The sequence below is a fragment of the Neolamprologus brichardi genome, chromosome 7, assembly GCF_056152115.1.
Source record: "Neolamprologus brichardi isolate AB-2024 chromosome 7, ASM5615211v1, whole genome shotgun sequence".
NCBI lineage: Eukaryota > Metazoa > Chordata > Actinopteri > Cichliformes > Cichlidae > Neolamprologus > Neolamprologus brichardi.
This window is the reverse complement of record NC_142110.1, coordinates 54,124,472-54,141,851: the sequence shown is the minus strand read 5'-3', so window position 1 is coordinate 54,141,851 and position 17,380 is coordinate 54,124,472. Positions and strand designations below refer to the sequence as shown.

The 17,380-nt window shown below is 37.2% G+C and overlaps 1 protein-coding gene across 2 annotated transcripts in view; it reads right to left on the bottom strand.

Moving 5' to 3' along the window:
• LOC102790292 (netrin receptor UNC5D-like) overlaps positions 1-7,583 on the bottom strand; it is a 204,851-nt gene extending 197,268 nt beyond the window's left edge. For both annotated transcript variants that reach the window (XM_087843880.1, XM_006796863.2), the window contains exon 1: positions 7,266-7,583. In XM_087843880.1, the coding sequence (XP_087700006.1) occupies positions 7,266-7,350 (85 nt within the window). In that variant the 5' untranslated portion in view covers positions 7,351-7,583. The remainder of the gene's footprint in view (positions 1-7,265) is intronic.
• Between the last annotated feature and the right edge of the window lie 9,797 nt (positions 7,584-17,380).

Genomic DNA, 17,380 nt, shown 5'->3' with positions numbered 1-17,380 from the left:
CAAAGATCTGCAGGAAATATTATATCTAAAAGTTTTCAAAATCCCAGGATCCCATAAAAAAAGAATAGCTATCTTACAGTTAGGGCTTTGTCCAAGCAGCCAAAACACGGTCAATATTTCCACATATTTGATTTTGCAGCTTTCTATATTCCCTGTAGAGAATATTTCTTTTGGCTCTTTGACTGCATGAGCTCAGCTCCTTCGGAATGTGGAGAATAAATGACAGAAGATGGGGTTGATAGGTTGGGGAGAGAAATGGGTTCCCCTTAAATAATGCAGTAGTGAAACTGGGAATATGACCACCATGCGATCTCCAGCAGAATAAAAACAACAGTGGATACTAGCCCAGCTGGGCTCGTGAATTCATATCATGTGTAATGTCAGTTACGTGAAAGCCAGAGCTTGAGCAAGATTCTGGCAGTCATTTTTGTGATAAATTAAACATGGCAGAGATGACTCCATTGCCTTTTATCCACCTCCCCATTTCAATTCCCCTCCCTCTCTGTATCTCTGTTTCTCTCTTAAGTTTTTTCACTTACTCAATGCTCAAGCCCAGATGCATTTTTAGTAGCACAACGAGTTGCATGGTCAACTCACAGAAGCTTGATCAATGAATTTATGAAAGACAACAAACATGCTCCTAATATTATACATATAGCATAAGCTTTTTGTTGCACAAAGGTTATAACAGCACTGTAGTTATCCAACCAACCTGATTAGTCTTGCTTTGGGTTGAGAAGTTACAGTGCAATGCACATTTACGACCCTACCTAATATAGCCCATTTGGACCTGAGATGTTGAGAGATGTTTTAAAAGAAGCTGCTGAATCTTGTCCAATTCATTCCTATCCTTAGGTCATGCTTTTCACAGAAACCTGCCTTTCTGCTGTTTGTTTTTGTTTTAATGTCTTACCTTGTCACACAGTTACAAGAAAAGGTTTGTGAACCCTCTGGAATTATCAGGTTCTTTGATTACTTAAATTTTGTCTGAGCTACATGTTAGCCTAGACAAAATAGGCTTGTAACACAATTGTCAACTATTCCAGTTTTCATTTGTTAGGTAGATATTCATTTTTCACTTTTGGAATTCAATCTTTTTTTTCAATGCAGACTGTGCCAGCTTGTACACCTAACATCCCTCTCCCCCACAGAATCCATCATCACGCTTCAGATCCCATCACTGTTGCCAACTAAACGACTCTGTTACTAGATGTAGCCACTTTTCACAGCCCTTCAGCAAAAATCTATGGACAGTACTGCCATGCAAATGATGGTCTTCTCTCACCGTATGCAGTGATATGAATTCACAAGCTCAGCTAGGCTGGTATCTCTCTCTGTTCTTCTGCTTTGTTAAAAGACTAAGAGAATTGAAAGACTTTAAATGCAAATACAAACTGACTGAACTAATAGTGGCATCAAGATAGTGGTGTTTTACAGGATTGATACAATACTTATCATCATCAGTGTTATCAACAATGCTTTATGTAGTCTTTTTTTAAGAAATACATTAGGTAGAAGTTACATAAAATGATATTTATTTTCCAGAGATGCAGTAATTGCTATTTATTGTTGCTGTTTTTGGCGGCACTCTCAATATATAAAATTAATACTTCACTGAAAACAGATGTTAAATGACAAACTAAATAATATTCCTGAAATAAAAATACTGACTGAATTTTAAAAATAATACACAGGGGTTAGGGGTGCATGAATATGCCCAAAAGGACTATCACAATTACTGAGATCACAATCATGTCATTGTCACTGATACATAATTGATTTTGGTGACATCAACATTTTATTGCAGAGTCCCAACAGCTGTGAGATCCCTCTCTACTTTCCCTGCGTTTTGCATAAAGCACAGGTTTTGCCACAGTGGAAAAAAATATGCACGACGGCATAGCACATCTTTTGTCCATTATGTTATTTGAACAAATATATTTAGCCAAATTGAATGTGATTCCTGTGGTGATTTCAGTGATTTCACTCACCCGCTTCACAGGCTCATTCTGAGTTATACAATTTATGTTAGCAACCACTGTATTGTTTTTCTTTGCTTTCATGCAATCATCATATTGCAAGTTGTGGTGTATTTTCAGATAGCTGAATAAGTTTGTTGTGATGGTTTACAGTGCACACAGCTCTACAGCATTCTTTGCATATGAGTTGTTCTTGGTGAACATCACTTCCCTAAATTTGAAGTCTCTCTAAAGAACTGATGATGATCTGCTTCTAGAGACAAGCTCTTTGCCTTCCCCTGTGACAGACAGCTGATTTTTGTTTTGATGGGCTATAGTATATCAGTGCGGTCAAGTGCACTCAGGAAAGTTCTCGCTGAGTGGTGCAGGGAACAGCTGTGATTGGCACATGTAGACATGGTTATTAGGCAGTGATTTTAGGGAGCACTTGATTGCTTTGTGTTCTACTGGCAGAAAATGCATTTTCAATATCTTTCAATCATGTTCGTTTAATTTTGTGAAGCCAAAATCACAATACTAGCAGTATTAGTAAAAAAGTAGAGGTGCCATTACCAATTATTGATTTAATATTTGAATGTTAGCCTAAATAATACGTTCACAGTAACATGGGAATTTTGTCTCAAAATTGAGACTAACAGAAACTTTTCTTCTGAAAAACTGAAATGAGTTGTTGCCAAACGGTGTACCTACTGATGGGCTGTGAGGCAAGTCCAGACAGGGATACGTTTTTATTGCAAACTGTAAGCTATACACCTACACAAAAAGCTATGAATAGACTGTTTTACTGTAAGTATGGGTGCCCTAAAATAATAATTTAAAGAACTTCTGTCACAGAGAAAACCAGTGTATTTGTAGAGCATTACAGATTAAAGCAATGTGATTGACAGCAAAGAGGTTAACAAGAGGGGAAATGGATCAGTTTCATTTGTATAGCAAACCATACATACCCATCACACCACATGACTGACCACAGAAAAAAGGAGGGGAAAGGCTGTCAGTAGACAGTACTGCTAAAGCTACCTGTCTTATAACTTCCGTTGCACCTGAGTAAATCACCTGTCAGGAGAAGTTGACCACTGCTAATATAGTAAGCAGCAAGCTAAAGCAGAAGTAGGACTGGCCTTTTTCACCAGTGTACTGTAAGCCAGGTTTTAAATACAAAAGCTAAAATCATTAACCTAGCTAGTGCAACTTAATATTTTATTAGCCTGCTGATGTTATTCTATGCATAAGAAAACAGCTAAAAACACAGACAAAAAAATCAATGCTGTGACTTAAAAGTCATGATTATGGATTATTATGGAGGAACTGGTGGAACATCATGTGCAATAAATGCACCTTGAAATTTTGACGCCCACTGGTGTGACAGTAAAAAAGAAAATCCAAAACCACTAATTCAGATGTTATGCATAAAGATTTGACAATCGTGAACCCGTCATTTAAAACTAGGCTACTTCATTATTAATAGCTATACATAAAGTGCATTATGCTATAGCCTAAAGTAATTGCTATACCAATGATTTGCTAATTGGCTGTGTTTAGGTGGTTTTCTATGCTTTATTTAATGCTTTTATATGCTATAGTATGTGTCATTGTTATACTATTTGTATGCATTTATATGCTATTGTATGTTGTCCACTTTGTGCTCTGTAAATCTGTCATATTTATGTGATTTTCATCAAATTGATGCTGTTTTTGTTGGGGAGCAATTTTCAGCCGCAAATATATTCGATGCATCTAGAGTACAGAAATATATATGTAGAGTGCCCATGTTCATTATAATGAAGAACCCACTCCAACCCACTGCAGCCATGTCGCACAGATATGATATTAATTCTTTTTAGACAACAATAGAGCTCTTATTCACAGGGGAATAAGCTTGTTATGGCCACTGACTTTCTTCTGGCCTCCTTTTAAAAGAGATCTCTCTCTTATTATATTTCACGCCTGTCTGCTACGCCCCTCTCTGAGCGCCTGAATCACCCACACCTGAAATCCATCTGATCATCAGTGAAGGTGGATATCAAGCCACAGAACCAGCCTTCCTTGGCACTTGACCACTGAACCTCTTGTTCAAGTGGTGTTGTTTGGCACTGCTGGAATTGTTTTTGATAGTATCTTTGTGCGACCCTGCTCAGCTCACCCTTTGTCTTCCTTACTAGCTGTCAGAAGTGTTTTCCTCAATTAGACTTGATAAGGTTAAAGAAGCTTTGTGGGGGTTATCACTCCCACGGCCTACCTGTCCCCCAAAGCAGTCAACCTAGGAGAAACACTGAACACGTCTGTAATGTTCACTGGTGCTGCTCAACATTTTATCAGCAGCATTTCCTCGCTGAATCCCCCTGCAGGCACGGACTGCAAGGTTCCTCTTTTGGGTTAAGGTCTTTTTTTTTGTTGTCACTTGGTGTTCTCGGCACGTTAAGAATAAAATTGCTTGTTGAATACAAGTGATTTATCCCATCATTGAATGCATTTGGATGACTGTGTTTTAACTTGGCATCTAACTGATAAATAATATCTACTTATAGGGGACTCTCTACACGTATGTGGCTATGGAAGGGAAATTTAGTGTCAACACATGTGAGTAACGTGTCATTTATATTTTATCTTGTGAAAAGTAATCTTGCTTTTACATTATTTAACCAGTTGTGTTTGTGTGTGTGTGTGTGTGTGTGTGTGTGTGTGTGTGTGTGTGTGTGGAGACTGCCTTTCCATAGCACTTAATTTCATGTCTGAATAAAGTATTTGACTGCAGACATCAATATTATTGTATGATATAAATATTTTTAAAGCCCAAGTGAAAGCCATTTCAAATCCGAAAGATATATTACGAAATACGTCCATGCAGCCTTTAAAAAATGTGTAGGGCAGACACAAGCACATTCTCCTTTCATGCACTAACATTATTATTGTTTTTCTATCCAAGCATATTAGGTCAAGCCTTTGAAAAAAATCATGTAACGCTTCACATGGAAATGTAGCCATGGTAGCTGGTTCTATAAATACAATTTACGGTCAGTCTCGAAAGGTTATCTCAAACACATTTCTGCCTTAGTTTAAACCTACTTTTCTTTAAAAGATCGGTAAAACCCGCTGATCCTTACATGCAAAGTTGCCCTTAAGATACTTTGGCTTAATATAATATTTATGCTATGTAAATTTCCAAGTTGAAGCTGATTTCAAAACTTGGGATGCAAAAATAAAAACCTTGGGGCTAGTTAACTAATTGACTTGCAAATGCACCTTTGTTACATATGAGATAAATGGATGTCAATAGGTCAGGATGGATTTGGCGGAAGCAAAAAAGATTCTCTGATTATCTATTCTCCGACCAAAGACAGCATATAACATGTGCATAACCACAGGTTTCATTAGTGTTGTCAGTTAAGTAAAACAGTTTTCTGTATTATCATTAAGTCAATGAACATTCAAATCTGCTGGCTAAATAGAACACGTCACATCATGAGTAACCAGCTTACTGATGATCAGACATTCTGAATCTGGTAGTGACAAATAACTGATAAATTCAGATGTTTACTTTCATGTGATATAATGTCATAAAAGACAGGCCTGTCTTATGTAGGGGAAACACCAAAAACACATGTAATCTAGATCTGACAAAATGTTCAAAGGAGCTGAAGCTGCATCTGTTGTTTATAGCTTTTTGCAGGAGTCTACTTGCAACCTCATAAGGTTAAAAAAAAAAACCCAACCCTCTGATCATCCAGTTGCAGAGAAGTGGACATAAAAATGGCTAGAGCTAGCCCCAAATTGGGTTTTTGAAGTACAGTACTTATTCCCAGTTACACTGTATGCGCACAAATAATGAGCCTTTTACCCTTTTTTTTTTTTTGCATGCCTGTCAACATTCGAACAAAAAGCAGTTACTGTCAGAAGATATGCATGTGCGTGCACAGCCGTCAAAGAATCAACTCAGTCTATTAGCAAGTTTGGGGGGGGGGGGGGGGGGGGTATTTTATTGTTTCAAGTAAAGCAAGAAAAATGAGGAAGCCCACCAAGCTATCAGCTTCTCTAGTTTTACCAGTATGCTATCAACATGGCATCATAATTTGCACATTGCGAAACATAACCCCCCCACCCCCCACCCCCACCTCACCTCACCAGCAATCATAATTAAACAAAATGCCATGATTTAACAAATAATGTTAAGCATTGTCCTGTCTCTCAATTTCAGTACGCCAAAGCATAGGAGTGGAAAACTCCTATGCTCCATTACCATACAATCACCCAGCAAACAACAATGGTGCACATGGGCACCAATGTTAATATATTCAAAAGTATATAATTGCTAGAAAGCCCACTTGAAATGTGAATAATGTGTCATTTATACCATACCTTGTGCATAATTTAGTCACTAAACAGCACGTTTGTATATTATAGACAATATAATCAGTATTTAAAGTGTGAGCAGTTTTATTACAGTCTGTTTTCATTCACAGTGAGTGTCATCATGAGCAACAGAAAGAATGAATGAATGGTAAGCTTTTTGGAGAAGCCTCAGAAGAAGAAAAGTAAGATGAGAGCAGTAAGAAAATGAGTGACAGGACAGGACTATGTCGTGCTGAAGGATATGAGTCGGTGTTCTTGAGGTAAAAGTCACTGCCATTGAATTAAGACATTGTTATTAATTGCTATTAAACCACTTATAACTAGTCCATCACAATACTGACTTTGTCTAAATGAGATGGGTTTAACATTAAAAATATAACAAATTTCCCACGCGTGGGACTAATAAAGGTTATGTTATGTTATCTTATAAATAAAATAAACAAAAAACACGCCGAGACTCTCAAACATTTCTTGAGTGAAATCAAAGTGAACCAGAACCCAGTCATTTTAACTGTACTCCAGAGAGAATATCCTTAAGGAAGCAAATTTAGATTAGTAATAAGCATTTTGTTGCACTAGAAGAAACTGACGTTAAACCTATTAAAGCAGCATTTATAAACAAATCTTAGCCAGTCTGTTGCGCACGACAAAAAAAAAAAGAAGAAAAAACTTGTTCTAATTTAATTTGAATTTATGTGATTTATAAAGGTGTCTGAAGCTTTATTGTTTGTTTGTTTGTCAAGCAAACATAAATTGCTAACACTACCTGGACATGAAAAAAAGATTACTTTAAAAAAAAAAATCCTAAACAAGTAGAGTCAGCATCAGAAACACAGTCTGTCGGGGCACACACCTTTTTATTGAGTTTATTCGGGAGGACTGAGACGCCCCCAAAAGCATTGAGCTCTTCAAAAAGTGTCTCGGTGTTGAGCTTACCTCTCGCTAATGTGGTCGGCGCCTGCGAACCAAGAAGCACAAAGATGAAAAAACTCAGGTAGCATCCTCCCGAGAACTGTCCCATCACTGCTCTGCTTGTCTCCCTCCCCGTCGGGTCTGGGGGCACCGGCCTCGGGTCTCGTGCATTTGTCGTTTGCACGAGACTCCTTTTAACACGTTTCCGTGTCCTGATGAAAACCTCTGTCCAGGTGGGCTAGTACGTGTCCGCCAAAGAGGACCGTCTCCTAACGGAATCGCAGTGCGGAAGGAAGAGATGGAAAGCGGTGCGGAGCTTTCAGCACTCGCCACTCAGCTGCGCGAGAGTGGAATAATTAGACTGAGCGCGCGCGAGCCAACAGCTTTCGCTGTTTCAGAGCGCGAGAGAGGGAGAGAGAGAGAGAGAGAGAGAGAAAAAAAAAGTGAGTACGAGGTCTTGTTGAAACCCCGGTGGACCTGTTAGGGCTTGACAAAACGTGTGCGTGTGTGCACGTGCACACAGACAGTTGTTTGTGCTCGCGCCTGTATTGACCAGATGTAATGACCAATTACCTCTGTCCTGTTTCTGACGTTTCTAGAGGCCTTCGAACCTGTAGTTCTGGACGACAGTGTGGTCATTAAAATCGACACCGGTGTGTTGCATCTCTTGCCAATGGCATTGTCTGGAAAATTACAATTTTCTAATTACTGCCGTTAACATATGACCATATGGTTTACAATTGGTGTCAATTAAGTGGACGTTTTCTCACTTTACTCTCATTCCACCCAAGTTCTATTGGAGTGATAGTTCTCACTTTTCAAAATGACATGTGGAATGGGGCGCGAAATATTTAAGTAATGTAAATAATATACCCGCTCTAATTTTCAGAGAACATTTGCAAAGCATTGCTTTTGATATTGCACTATTACTGAAGCCTTCATCCGTACTGTAAGTAGCCATTTAGCTGGGATATGGTTGTAATGGAAATACTCTGATCCATTTGTAAGCAAAAGTAGTGCTGTTCTCTAAGAAAATACTCCAACTGTGGATCTCGAATTAAACACTACTTAAGTGAAAGTGCATATCATCAGCAAATTCTACAATAAATATAGAAGTACCGACTAATTGGCTTTTGTCAGAGTTGTATTATTTTGTGTTATACAATTACAGAAACATTAGCATTTAAATAGGATTTTAATGGTATAGTTGGCTGAGGTGAAAATAATTCTTGCTATTGGATAGATATTCTCATTAAAGGTTTTTGAAATTTGAATTTGTAAAGTAAGTCATTATAGCTGTCAGATAAATGTAGTGGAGAACAATGTAGGCAATTTCTCATTGAAATGGTTCTGCAGAAGTATAAAGTAGCATGAAATTAAAACAGTAAAGTGCCTCAGAACTTCTCAATTACAATTCTCTAATATGCATAGCTACTTTTCATCACTCTACATTTTATGCAGTTGGGTAGTTTAACTGATATCAGTCCATAATGATTTGATACATCTTCAAAGAATATTTAACTGAGAAGTATGTCTTGAAGTTGTATGTAAGATTAATTTAATGGCATAAGAATACTAAAGTGCAATAAATCCATAAGAAAAGTACTGAAGTAGAAGTATAAAGTAATCAAAAGTTAATATTCATTTATTAAGTTGCCTTAAATTTGTGTCTAAATACAGGATTATATAAAAACCCACATTCGTAAACTACTGCTGGCGTTTACTGAGAATACTGTGAGGATATGGTGATGAGCCTGTCTATTGTCACGAGATGATGGCAGCCTTCTAATCACTTAAAAAAAGTCTAAAATATTCTGTTTCGCAATATCAGTTTCAATTTGTAGCAAATGCTGGGATCTCTCATTCAAACTGTGTATCTGTTTTTATTTAAATCACCACAGGTTGACCTCGGCTGTTACCCTATTGAACCAAAATGTAGTGGCTAATTTCCCCAAGTCATAGCGAGAGGTCAGCCAGTCATGCAAGGTTAACTGCTTGATAATATAAAGAGCTATAAACTGTGCATTAAATATTTGGTGTGGCTTTAAGAGTACCGAGTAATCAGAAAGCCCAAGAAAAAAAAAAGAAACAGAAAAAAGAAAACATAGACAATAGAAATGCTCTAACTGAATGGATATGTCTGGTTTACAGTTTTGAAAACAGCTGTTGTAAAATGACACACTGACTTGCTGCACTGTAACGCTTCCATATAATATGTTGTTGTAATTACTCACTGAGAGATGACAGAAGTGCTAAGATCCTTTTACTGCACTCATAACTGATATGTCTACATGTCCTAAGAAGCTTCTGGTGATTGACAATAAAATAATAACATAACTGGATGTCCCTTGACAGCTCTATAAGGCTTTGAACTGTGCTATATTGTCCCTAAAGTGTTCATAGGAAATAAAGAAGGCTCAATGCTCTTTGTGGGTAATATTATTTTGGGTGGCATTTTCTGACTACTAAAACAACAGCTTTTGTCTACTAAGAGATATCCAGAAGCTATAGATATGGACAGTTTCTGTGTAGTACAGATACGTGTCCCACTGTCAAAAACAGTTAACAGCTCATAACAAAGTAATTAAAAAAACGCAATAAATAATCAAACTGTCTTCCACGATGAAAAGATGCTGTTTTAACTTTCTTTAAAAACATTATTGTTACAATTAGTAATTATTACAGAATTACAAGAGCTTACTATAAATCAAGTAAATATTATCCTCCCCCTGAAGGTAGACAGTATGTAATCTGTCCAGTTTGCTTGTCTGTCTTGTTTGTTACACAGCATCCACAGTTTTCAAGATATAATTTTAATATTTTGTCTGATACCAATAACAGCTCGAGCTGATTTAATTTTGGTGAAAATTGGGTGAGGGTCAAGGTCCATGGCAAATGTGTAAATCATTAAAAACTTTATACTGCCCCATTTTTTTATGGATTGGTTCAAACTACACAACAATATACTGAGCCAGGCCATGGGGGTCCAAGGTCAATTTTGAACTTGAAACATTTTTTTAAGAAACCATAATGAGTAATATATCAAATGAAAGAGTATGGAGAGAGCTGTAGAACATACTCTTTTTTCCCAATGCAACACCCTATGGCATCACAGTGATAACCAGACAATTTTGCAAAATCACACACTGCATGAATATATCTTAAAATCTCAAGTTTTTACAACTTATAGAAGCCAAAGATTTCTGCCAGTTCTGCTCCAGTCATTTGGGTCAAGACAAAAAAATTATATACAGCATTTTAGTATGTAATGCTTAAAGGTCATAGGTCAAAGGTTAGGGTTATAAGAATGAGGAAAAGGCTTTTGTTTTCATTGGATTATTTACAAACTTTAAACCAATATATTTGTCATGGGGGAGACACAGTTTCTTTGTCTGAGTTAACCTTATTATCTTCAGTAAAAATTATATGACTTCACGAAGACACAAAAAGATTATTATTCTACACTAGATTTCCATATTACCAATGCTGACATCAGCACAAATGATCTATGAAAACAATACAGATGTCATTATTGGGGATGCCAATATTACCAATGCTGACACCATGAAACATCAAAGTTTTAGAGTAGCCATTTAGAGTTGTACTCTCTAAGTCTTCTTAAATTATATAAGAAAATGCAAAGTGGACACTTTCATAAGTAAACTGCCTAGTCTTAAAGTACCTATAAAAAATAAGATAATGTTTAGAGAAAATGTACTGTAACTTAAATTGAATGTGTTCTTTTCCATTTGGGTTATGTGAGAGGTTGTTGCACCATCCTGCAAAAGCAATAATGGATAAACATCCATAAGGTCATAAGTAGGTTTTCTGCATATTAAATTCAGTTTGTATTAAGAAACCCCTCACTGTGTTTTGCCTGGGTGTTCTGGTCAGAGCATTTATAGCCTTTAAGCACATCCGCTCACTGAGTGGAATATTTGTTTTCATGGAAGACCTGTATATTAGAAGCAGATTGTTTTCTTGATGGGGCATTTCTTCCTCACTTCTGCAGAGGTATACCACTGTAAGAGATGGTTGAAGGTGCTTTGAGCAGGAGTGTCTGTAGAGAAATGCTTTCAACCTTCAGTCATAACCCTACATGTCCGACATTCCTGAAGCTCAACAGCTCTGCTTGAACCACGCTGTACAATGTGTGAGCCAATACTGAAATAATAGCCTTGACTTTTCAATTCACCACTGCCTTTTGTTGTTTAGAGGCTGTAAGGACGTGGATGGCTAAAAGGTTCAATTATGTTACAAAAGCAAAGGGAGAAAACCAAAGTATTTGGTCTGTTTTTCTATCCAATTCAACAGAAAAGTGCTTAGTATTCATAAATCAGTCACTGCGGTCTATAATGGAAAAGCCGAGATAAAAGCATAGCATTATTTATTGAACAAATCACTCATATGGTGAATGGTTACACTAAATACATTTTGTGCTTTTTTGTTTAGTGCTAAATGTTTATATAGCATTTTGCTCAATCAAAGACAGAATTATTGAATATTTCATTTGAGTGGAAAAAGCAAGTTGCATGTTAAGGTGAATTACTTATCCATATACTGAACAATATATATCAGCAGCATATTGCAAATATAGATGCTAAATAATGCAAATCTAATGTAAAGCCAAAACAACTCAGTTTTGTTTTTTATGGGATTTTCTTATGGTTTCCCCTCATTCGTGAGAGAGAAGCAGGCATGTACAATATCAGAAGATTAGACAGGTACCAGATCGCCTTATATCTGGATACAGTCTCAGGAACAAGTGCATGCTCATAAAGCCCTGTTTGGGCAGCGTAAAGAAGCTGTTATTAATTTTGTGAACAGATGCAAGGGATGAACACACTCAGTGAAGCTGTGTAAAAAGGTATACATTACTGCTATATATGTTGCAGGAAGATGACCAAGAAAATCTGGCCTCCCCTCATAACAACAGTATGATTTTCAACAGGACATGATGGTATGGAAAAAAGAATTGAGACCACCTTATGGTGGATAAATCATGTTCTTCAATGTGAATATATTCCCAAAATGTATGCTACTCCAAACATGTTGGAGTGCCATATAACTGAGGCTGCACTGACATTTTTTAGGGCATTTAAAATTGAACCTACCACTTTAATCACTCGACTAACTGAAAGACTCTGGGTGCTTTTCATTAGTCTAACTGATGCTTCCTCTCGTCTTCTCTCCTCCTGCGACCCGGAAATCGTTCCCTCTGTGCTATGTAGGATTTTCCAGTTCCTTAATTACACTTTGAGGAGACCCGGAGCAAAAAGAGAGGAGCCTTCTGCAGGAGCTTATTAAGTCAAGTAAGTGTTAGTCCCCATTTTTTTCAGAACTATGTGGTGGTTTACTATGTGCCCAGAAAATCATGACACATAACATTAATCCTTATATAAATTAGAAGATTCACAAGAAATGTTAAATGATGGTAAAAATCCCAACAATAAGCATATAGAAAAAAGGTCTGTTAGTTTGAACGTCTACATGATGTTATTGATTGGAAGAGATGCAAAAAAAAAAGGAAGAGACGCAAGTGAAGGAATCAGGAAGACATTTTTGCATAATCAAAGTACCCTTGATATGTGGCAGTGATGTGTGAATTTCTTTCACTAGAAGTATGTTTTTTTGTTCACAAAATAACTGATACGTTACGTTTGTTATGACAAATTTACAGTTTAAGGATTTTCCACTTTTTAAGCTACGGATCAGTTCATAGATTACAGCCTAGTGCCAAATCTGTAGACTAATGTTTGTGTCGATTAATTAAATCATCATTATGCTCAAGAAGCCAGTTTAAAAACTATGAAGCCTTTTCAGAAAGCTAGGCTAAGAGAAATTCAGGGTTATCATCCATCTTTATTATTATACCATGTTGATTTTTCCTGACTTGACTAATGAGCTGACAACACAGCCACACACAGCAAAAGTGTGTAGATGCCATTTGCATTAGAGGATTACGGCGTCATAATTAGTCTTCTTGAAACTAGAGAAAGATTAGGCTTAATAAGGTTTCTAACACCTAAGATATCATTGCTAAAGCTTGATTTAGACTTGTATGTCCTAACGTAACCGTAACCCCTCTTGACCCTACACTTTAACTTTCATTGCATTGACCTGACATGTAATTTTCTCGGGAGGTGCATGTCCGGCTATGTGGAAGGTTTTTAGTTACTTCATAAGCTATGATGTAAATTTCCTGCAGAACTCAGTCCGTTTCATCTCCTGTGGCACAGGAAGGCTAAAATGAGTGAGTGAGTCAACAAGTAGTATACTACGAATAAAATAATCTAGCTGATGCTTGTTTTTTCTTAACATAATGAAGAAATATTAAAGTATCTCACAAGTCTCAAAAAGGCAGATATAAACAATTCAGTGGTCAACATAAAGTGTTTAACCCAAAGTGTAGCCCTTCACAGCAATCACAACATTATTTTATTTGTATATTAATAAAAAAAAAAACCCACAAGCTTCGGTCTTTACATTATATTTCACAAATGTTGCTAATAAAGTGCTCAGTGAGTGTCCGAATATATGAACGCAGAGAACAATAAAAACTCTTATTATTTATATTATTTTTATCAGTCTGGTAAACAGTTCTGTTCTGTTCTATCCACATTAAGTTTTGAAAAATATAACTTTTAAAGTCTGCATTAGTGTTGCATAGCCGACACCTACAGCTTAGAGAACAAAACTTTCTTAAAGTTAATCCTCCCACTCAGCGGCTTTGTGTAGTTTGTTTTATTTTTCAAGTTTTTTTGCCTGAAGGCCAGTGCTGCAAAAAGAAGCAAGGACGTATTGGTTAAATGTTTCTATTGTGTCTTCTTCATAATCACTTTGTGTTTCGAAGGACACGGCGGTCACATTAACCTGCTGCGCATTTGCCGTTTGCTGTCTCAAAACAAATTTCTATCCCTATACTCACCCTTCAGGACAAAAAAGAAATGTCTGGGTTATTTTATTAGTGACAAATATTTACATCAGCTATGTCAACTGTTATTTTATTAAAAAAGGGTCCCCAAGTTTGAGGAAACTATTGACATTTTGGGTTAGATAGTAAGGCTCTTTACACCCTTGCTATATAAATGTAAATGACAGAAACATGATGATTAAAAGTGGTTATCTTTCTCTTTGCAATATTCTTAAGGCTAATTTAAAGCTTGGATGGAATAAAAATTGCTTGGTGAGGCTGGTTTTAACCTCGCTGGTAAGCTGCTGGTTGCTGAATCAAATCCCTGTCAAGATACTGGCATCCCTTCTCTCTAAGGTGGCTTTTTAATATATTATCCAAAACTAAGCACAACTCGGCAAAAGTAAAACAAACAAACACTGATAACAAATTTGTCCCAGTCCATATGCAGCACATGTAGGACAGCCTGCAGAGAAATCTTCACGTCTACTGGGAGAAGAATTCACATTATTTTATGACCAGTTTGCAGATAATATATTTCAATAGGAACTTTTGTTTCAGCAGCACTTGAAACTCATCACCTTGGCAACCAAAAAGCAAAGCTTTGAAATTAATGGCAAGGAGGAGGCAGGATGGATGTAACACAGTTAAAAAAGCTCTTTTCAGCTGCCACCTTATTCACAGCAGGTCCACATGGTTGATTTAGCAGATTTTACCATGGATGCCCTTCCTGATGCAACCCCCAAGGGCTTTGAGCTTCCACCCAGAACTGAAAAAGGGATCTTTTGCATGTTAGCCGAATGTGTAAACCACAACCATTGGAATCAATGGATTTAACACAGGTAAGAACCTTCTTCTTTTTTTTTTTTCAAAAACAAGTCATGCAATTAGCACTGATCTATATTTAGGTTAACCAAGTGAGAGCACAAGTTACAGGTGAACCAGAGCTATACAGGGATTTAGAGAATGACAATAACAAAAACAACATATAGAATCATTTGGGCATCAAGTACGCTTGGGACTGTGTGTGTGTGTGTGTGTGTGTGTTGTTTAAACATCTTTGTGAGGACCAAATAATTGGCATGCCACTATACTTGTAGGGACCAAATGCCAGTCCTCACAAATCTGAAGCCATTTTTGAGGCTCAAAATGTGGTTTTCAGGTTAGTGTTACAATTAGCTTATGGTTAGGTTTAGGGTAATGGTTTAAGTCAGGGTAAGGGGCTACGAAGTATTATGTCAATTTAATGTCTTCACTAACATGTGAAAATGAGTGTGTGTGTGTGTGTTGCCTACCCCTACGTCACAGTTGAGACAAAGACAAAAATCAAACATTGTTCATTGGAAGAACAAAAACTCAAACTTCTTTTTGCCTCTGCCCATAGCTAAATGTGACCTAAGTGCTGGATGATGCTAAACTGCTAGAACATCTAGTCAAAACCCTTCACAATAAGATGCAACATAGTCTACCAGCTATGTGACAAGCTATCAAGGCCAAACAGATAGCTACTGTTAACTTAAGAGGCTGGCATACTATAAATATACATATATGAAGCAGCTGGTCTGCACTTTGTAAAATACCAACAGTATTATGAAAATACATAACAAAAGTTACTTTTTCAAAAGTGAATATATATTTATAAACCCATTTGCTATAAGGCATATGGTGTGATAAAGAGAATAACTCTATTTTAGGTTTGTTATTTAGGTCACTGTGCAGGCCATATGCCAGGCTGTTTAATGTTAACTGTTGCAGCGGTCCTTTCATGGCTATAGCAATTATCACCATGGCAATAGAGGAAGTGAAGTAACAATTGCTGCAGTTACAGTTGCGCACATTTCTTTTTAAACTGTCATTTAAATCATGAAGACTTCTGGTGGGCTGTTTAGATATAGTGGGATTTCATACAGTATGCATGTGTCATACTTAATTGGATGTAGTGTAACTTCATGAAGGTCATTAAGATGTCAAGGATTTTTCTTCCTCAAGAGCAAACAGCACACTTTGACAAGGGCTTAATCAGCTTCCTGAAGATGGATATGTGCACGGTATTCCTCATCACTGTGTAGCTCTTCCTTCTCATACACAATATTATATACAAACGTGGAAATATTTGTATGTAAAATAAACTCTCCACAGTGGACTAGTTCAGCTGCCTGTTTTTTTTTTTGTTTTGTTTTTTTGGCAAGACAAAAAACATTCACTTCAATGCATTGAACATCAAGAGGACGTGCAGTAATCAGAAGGAAAAACAAAAACGCATTTAGCTTATGAGTTTATGACAATGTTTCTTTCACTTTCACACTCTTTTTGATGCTGATGTCTCCCTGAACCTATTTCCTGTAAATGGTAGGATGGTAGTTTAGGAATCAGTCCTGTAGGTATTATGGGATAGACAGTATATGTGGCCATTCAGGTTTTGTTTAGAAAATGAGTTAAATAAAAATAAAGATTGTGTTCTTCCACTGAGTTTAGAGGTACAAACCTTTGTTCTCCTTTTAAGCAAAAACAAGTACATGCCACTTACTAAGAGGCAGGATTCATGTGCACAAGGAGCAGACTCGAGTCTTCTGTGTGCATGAGTGTCTGTGTTTGTGGTAGTGTGTGGTAAATGAAGCAGGACACACCAGAGACAACAAAGAGTCACTGCCCTCAAGCTGTGGGCTCAAACTTTAGAGAGCCATTCCAGTGGCAGTACCAGGGGCCCATGGAGCTAATCAGACCCCTGGGACAAACTTCTCAGGCAACAATTTTTTGTTGTTGATACTTGGAGATTCTCTGTGCAAAAGGACAAAGAGGGATATGACTGAAGGTCTCTTCCTCCCCCTGCTAATCATTCGCCTTTGGCTGGATCTTAGGTCCAGGACAGGGCTGAATTAATTAATTGGTGTATGTGAGAATCTGACTAAAAATTGATTTTTATTGCCAGTAGCTTCTGTGAATTCAGTGTGTTATCAAATGCAACATGCAACTGTATGAAATCCAGACACAGTTAGGCACCTACGTTTTTGAATGATGACATAATGTGGTTAACGAAAGTATCGCAGGATTTCCCAGCTTTTTTGTACATGGCTAATAACGGGATGAAAATCCTTTGCAGCCAATGGCTGTCTGAAGTCTAGAACCCATGGACATCACCAAGTACTATGTTTCCTCCCTTGAGATGGTCTACTAGGCCTTTAGTGCAGTCTCCTTCAGTGATTCTGGGTTTCTCTGCCGGTTTTGT